General features: G+C 40.5%; 2 protein-coding genes across 2 annotated transcripts in view; one reads left to right on the top strand and one right to left on the bottom strand.

Annotated features, from left to right (window-relative positions):
• The window catches only part of LOC126385273 (F-actin-monooxygenase MICAL3-like), a 72,069-nt gene that overhangs the window by 27,310 nt on the left and 38,571 nt on the right, over nt 1-6,188 (bottom strand). The window lies entirely within an intron of this gene.
• On the top strand, nt 1,830-4,322 carry LOC126385064 (leukotriene A-4 hydrolase-like). Its single transcript, XM_050036575.1, has 9 exons — nt 1,830-1,977; nt 2,066-2,210; nt 2,289-2,392; nt 2,485-2,555; nt 2,690-2,744; nt 2,827-2,922; nt 3,009-3,091; nt 3,169-3,273; nt 3,899-4,322. The coding sequence occupies exons 1-9, from the start codon at nt 1,900-1,902 to the stop codon at nt 4,035-4,037; spliced, it is 876 nt and encodes a 291-aa protein (XP_049892532.1). The 5' UTR covers nt 1,830-1,899; the 3' UTR covers nt 4,038-4,322.

Genomic DNA, 6,188 nt, shown 5'->3' with positions numbered 1-6,188 from the left:
ATGATTTTGAACGACATGCTATACTATGGCGTTTTTTTTTAGATTTTTGACGACATGCTATACTATGATGTTTTTCATGATTTTGGACGACATGCTATACTGGCGTTTTTTCATGATTTTGGACGACATGCTATACTATGACGTTTTTTAATGATTTTTGACGACATGCTATACTATGATGTTTTTCATGATTTTGGACGACATGCTATACTATGACGTTTTTACGTGATTCTTGACGACATGCTATACTATGATGTTTTTTCATTATTTTGGACGACATGTTATACTATGACTTTTTGTATATATTTACGACATGCTATACTATGATGTTTTTTCATTATTTTGGACGACATGCTATACTATGACTTTTTGTATATATTTACGACATGCTATACTATGACTTTTTTAATGATTTTGGACGACATGGTATACTATGACGTTTTTTGACGACATACTATACTATGATGTTTTTCATGATTTTGGACAACATGTTATACTATGACGTTTTTTCATGATTTTGGATACCATACTATACTATGATGTTTTTTTAATAGATTTTTGATGACATGCTATACTATGCCGTTTTTTCTAGATTTTTGACGACATGCTATACTATGACGTTTTTTCATGATTTTTGACGATATGTTATACTCAGGGGTCGCGTTAACCAGATATTCTCGGTCATTGACCGGTTTTTTGCAACAATGACCGGAAAATCTGAAGGCCGTTGGTCATTTTGACCGGTTGCAATTACCACCCCTGCCCACTTGGCGGCGGACTGCACAGTAGGTACTACAGAGAAAATGTAGTTCCTAGTTCCTTCAGTTCGGCGTCTGGTCTATTTTTCACGGGAGCCGTGAGCGCTTCTGTCAAGCTGGATAGAGCGGATCGTACCAAACAGGAAGTCGGACACGGAAAAGACGAGAGAATGTGGCCAATTTTCAAAATAAAATAACAGCACGCACTGAGTGAGGAACGTGAGGAGACAATACCGTGTTTATAATTTAAAATAACACAACAGTGCATAACCGAACACATTTTTCAATACCATAATCACTTCATTACAATTTTAATTTTGTGTTACCGAGCCTACAGGCATAACTACATAACGCGAAGCCTAATGGCACGGGTGTGTGGATGTCTGTTCATCTTTTCGTTCATGTCCTTATTAGTACACACTTTATAACTTGCTTGTTGGATTTATTAAAAATGAACAAATGAAAACTAAATGTCTTTGAATATCTTTATTATCATTTAAAAACGAAAATTATTAAGTTTTTCATGATTTTGGACGACATGCTATATACTGTGACATTTTTTTCTAGGTTTTTGACGACATGCTATACTATGTCGTTTTTTCATGATTTTGGACGACATGCTATACTATACAGGTTTTGTCACGTAATTCTTTTGCCCGTCATTCCTGCACTCAGTTTCTGTTTTAATTTCCCTTCTTTGAATCAGAATCAGAATCAGAAAGGTTTTCTGATTCTGATTCAAAGAAGGGAAATTAAAACAGAAACTGAGTGCAGGAATGACAGGGGAAAAAAATGTATGTTATCATTATCATTCTCTTCAAGATGGAAGCTTGTTGGGGCGCTGGTGGCTTAGTGGTAGAGCAGGCGCCCCATGTACAAGGCTGTTGCCGCAGTGGCCCGGGTTCGACTCCAGCCTGTGGCCCTTTGCTGCATGTCACTCCCTCTCTCTCTCTCCCCCTTTCACGCTTGTCTGTCCTATCCATTAAAGGCTAAAAAGCCCCAAAAAATATCTTTAAAAAAAAAAAAAAGATGGAAGCTTGTCTCTGAGGAATTTAAAGTTGATCAGTGATAGTTAGCATGCTGACTGTAGCTGTTTGTCCTTTCCAGGCTCAACGAAGGTCACACGGTGTACCTGGAGAGGATGATCGGCAGGTGTATGGACAGTGAACAGTTCAGACAGTTTAAAGCCATGGGGGGCTGGAAGGACCTGCAGGACTCGGTGAGGACCTGGACCTGAACCCTGTGCGGACTGATTCTGGTGATGAAAGCAGTATGTATGTTTCTTACCTGTCCATGTTGTCACTCAGGTGAACACTTTTGGAGCCAACAACCCTCTGACCAACCTGGTTCCCAGCCTGCAGGACGTCAACCCCGACGACGCCTTCTCCTCTGTGCCCTACGAGAAAGGCTTTGCTCTGCTGTACCACCTGGAGGAGCTGATGGGAGGGCCAGGTAACACATGCACACATCTGGACACACCACAGAGAATCCAGTCCTGAACGTCTGTCCTCACCTGTCGGTCTGTTTCAGAAGTGTTCATGGGATTCGTGAAGTCGTACATCCAGCTGTTTGCCTACAGCAGCGTCACCACGGAGGAGTGGAAGAACTACCTGTACACCTACTTCAAAGACAAGGTGAGACACACCTGGAGGCTCCGCAGGTGAACCACAACATCTCACGTCCGGATTCAGAGTCCGAAGGTCTGAGCTGTGTCTTTGTCTCTCAGGTGGACATCCTGAACAAGGTGGACTGGAACGCGTGGATGTTCACTCCTGGGATGCCTCCAGTCAAACCTCAGTGAGTGGATCCTCTCAGACCTGCATCAGGTCCTCCAGTCTCAGACCTGCATCAGGTCCTCCAGTCTCAGACCTGCATCAGGTCCTCTGGTCTGTCTGTAAACCTGGACTGATGTTGTCTGATTCATGTTTCAGGTACGACACCACGCTGGCCGACGCCTGCATCGCTCTGAGCCAGAAGTGGATCAAGGTAAGACCTGGACCTCACATGGACCTGTGGTAATTGTTCTCTTATCTTCAGAGTCAAATCTCCGTCCTCTGTCCCCCTTCAGGCCAAAGACCAGGATCTGAGCAGCTTTAAGGAGTCGGATTTGAAGACGCTGTCATCCCACCAGCTCATCGAGTTCCTGTCCCTCCTGCTTCAGGAGGTAAACCTCTTTAACTCACCACGGTCCACTTCAGTTGCTGAAGGTCTACTTCACTTCATCTTCTACTTCTTTTTCACTCCCCTCAGGATCCTCTTCCTCTGACTCACGTGAAGAAGATGCAGGAGGTTTACGATCTCAACACCTGCATGAACTCTGAGATCCGCTTCAGGTAAAACATCAGGTCTGTCATATGAAACCCCGCCTCCATTCTGGAAGCTTCCTGATGATTGGCTGTTCTCCCTCCAGGTGGCTAAGGTTGTGTGTTCGATCCAAATGGGAGGAAGCTGTTCCCATGGCAATGAAGATGGCGACAGAGCAGGGCAGGATGAAGTTCACAAGACCGCTCTTCAGGTATTTATACTAAGTATACTCTACGTAACGTAATGATTCTCTACGTAACGTATTGATTCTCTACGTAAGGAAGTGATTCTCTACGTAATGTAATGATATTCCACATGACGTAATGATTCTCTACGTAACGTAATGATACTCTACGTAATGTAATGATATTCCACATGACGTAATGATTCTCTACGTAATGTAATGATATTCCACATGACGTAATGATTCTCTACGTAACGTAATGATATTCCACATGACGTAGTGATTCTCTACGTAACGTATTGATTCTCTACGTAAGGAAATGATTCTCTACGTAATGTAATGATATTCCACATGACGTAATGATTCTCTACGTAACGTAATGATACTCTACGTAATGTAATGATATTCCACATGACGTAATGATACTCTACGTAACGTAATGATTCTCTACGTAACGTATTGATTCTCTACGTAACGAAATGATTCTCTACGTAATGTAATGATATTCCACATGACATAATGACTCTCTACGTAACGTAATGATACTCTACGTAATGTAATGATATTCCACATGACATAATGATTCTCTACGTAACGTAATGATACTCTACGTAACATGTTTGTACTCTGTGTATCTGTATTTTCTCATCAGGGAGGTCTTTAACTTCGAGAAGTATCGTGATGAAGCCATTCAAGTGTTTCTGGCCAACAGAGCAGCGATGCACCCGGTCACCTCCGGACTGGTCGCCAAAGACCTGAAGGTGGACGCCACCAACACCACCAGTCTGTAACACCAGAAACCAGTGTGTAAAAAGAAACCAGTATTAAAGCAGCTGACAGGAAGTTTGATTTGTGTAGATTTTGGCGTTCCTGTGGCTCCACCCCCTGGATGCAACTTATTTCTGATTTCCAAGTGATGATGTCATCATCAGAACTTTGTGTCAGGATGTTTCAGAACCAGCTTTAAACTCGACAGTATAAATCACCTGTTCATCAGGACTTTGTTTGGTTCAGTTTTTCCTCTCGACACTTTTCTTTCTGTAAATGAAGAAGAAATAAAATGTGTCTGAATTAAACAGTTTCCTTCTCTGTCATTACAGCACGTGTTCGTGTTCAGGCGTTAACAACTTTTAACTAGTTAGTTGTAGTTAAAGTTAGCTGTTAGTTGTTATCAGCTAGTTAACGTTAGCTGTTAGTTGTTAGCAGCTAGTTAAAGTTAGTTGATAGTTCTTAGCAGCTAGTTAACTTTAGCTGTGTGATTGTTGTTCTTGCGATGCATTCACTGTCATCTTGTAAAATACAGTTTCTGGTGATAAATTTGACTTAATTCATCTGTTTGAAGATGAAAGGTTTTGTGATGTTTTCACAGTGAAATATAATTTTTTATTTCCTGGTAAAGACAGTTTTAAATTTATATTGTTAAATAAATGTGTCTGATTGAATCTGAGCTCAGTCAGAGGTCGTTCAGGACAGACATTTTTTACAGTGTAGAGTTTGTTGTTTCATCGGAACAAATTGGGAAATAAATAACAAAAACTAAATAAACAACAACAGAAAAACATGAGTATCGACTGTCGGCTCAGAATGTCACAGTCACTGCATCAACGATATCCTTTCAAAATAAAAGATGTTTATATAAAAATATGAGATCATGAGAAATAAAACATGCTCACCTCTGACCTTTGACCTCCAAGGCGTGCAGATGAGCTGTTGACACAAACACATCATTAATACGTCAGAGGGAACAGAAAGCTGTCACATGTTTCAGGGACTGGCTGCACAAAACACCTTAAGTTAAGATTTTCTGAGTTAAAGTTTCCTTAAAATAAAATTGTTTGCAAAAAACAACCTTAAAGTCTTTCCCTTAAGGTTTTCTTAAATAATCACTTAAGTATATAAGGGTTTCTCCTTGTCTCTGTCTTATATTTAAGGAATCCCTCAACTGTTGCACGAAAGACCTCAGCAACCAAAGTAAGGTTAAAAAAAACCCCTTAAGGTCCCTCTGACTGAGTTTATGGTGATAAATAAAAACCCTTAACACACCCTGAGAGGAAAAGTGTTTCTGTGATACACTTCTGATTTTAATCTTTAGATTTGACTGAATTACTTTTAGTTGCAGTTTCCTCTACGGGCTGTAACGATCCATCAATCTGGATCAATATACTGATTCAATGATCAGGGATCGATTGTCATCGATGCAAAGTGAAAACATTGATCTATATCATCATCTTTAGGATACACTTTTATTTTGAAATTCTGCGTTAGTGTGAAACAGCAGCAGCCAAGAGGAAGACGACGAGAGAACGTTATTTACTCTAGATAAATCAGCAGCGTGGAGATATTCTGGATTTCAACAGACAGAACACACGGTGCGTTTAAACAATGTGCTGTTAACAAAATAAAGCACGACGTAATGTTAACGTTACTTTGTAATATTGTTAAATATCCTGTCGTCCAAAGAATCACTGCGACATCGTATCGTGATGAAACTTGTGATTTACACTCGTAGTTTCCTCCAGCAACCAAATAAATCCAGCTCATAAACTCACTTTAACGCTGTAACATCTCAGTGCTGTAAAGGCCTTAATGATTACCCTTAACTAAGGAAACCTTTTAAGGGAATCTGTCCAACATCCTTAAATCAGTCCCTCAGCTAAGGAGAAATTAAGAGAAATTAATAGTCATACTTAAGGAGAAAACTTGCGGTGTTTTGTGGTTCTTAAATCACAACTCTGAACAGCTGGGGCCTGTATCACGAAGCAGGATTAATGTCTTAGCGAGGTAACTTCAGGGTTAACCCTGGGTTTTCGGTCTCACGAAGCTGTCAGATGTACAGGTACAGGTACTGCAGCTCCTTGAACCAGTGATGAGTCATTTAACCTACACATCATTTTATTTGCTACCTTGTTTTGTCTTGATTTTTCCCTCTCTCCTCCTCTATT

The sequence above is a fragment of the Epinephelus moara genome, chromosome 23 (assembly GCF_006386435.1).
Source record: "Epinephelus moara isolate mb chromosome 23, YSFRI_EMoa_1.0, whole genome shotgun sequence".
Taxonomy (NCBI): Eukaryota; Metazoa; Chordata; class Actinopteri; order Perciformes; family Serranidae; genus Epinephelus; species Epinephelus moara.
Note: the sequence above shows the minus strand (reverse complement) of the source record. Positions and strands in the feature narration are given on the sequence as shown.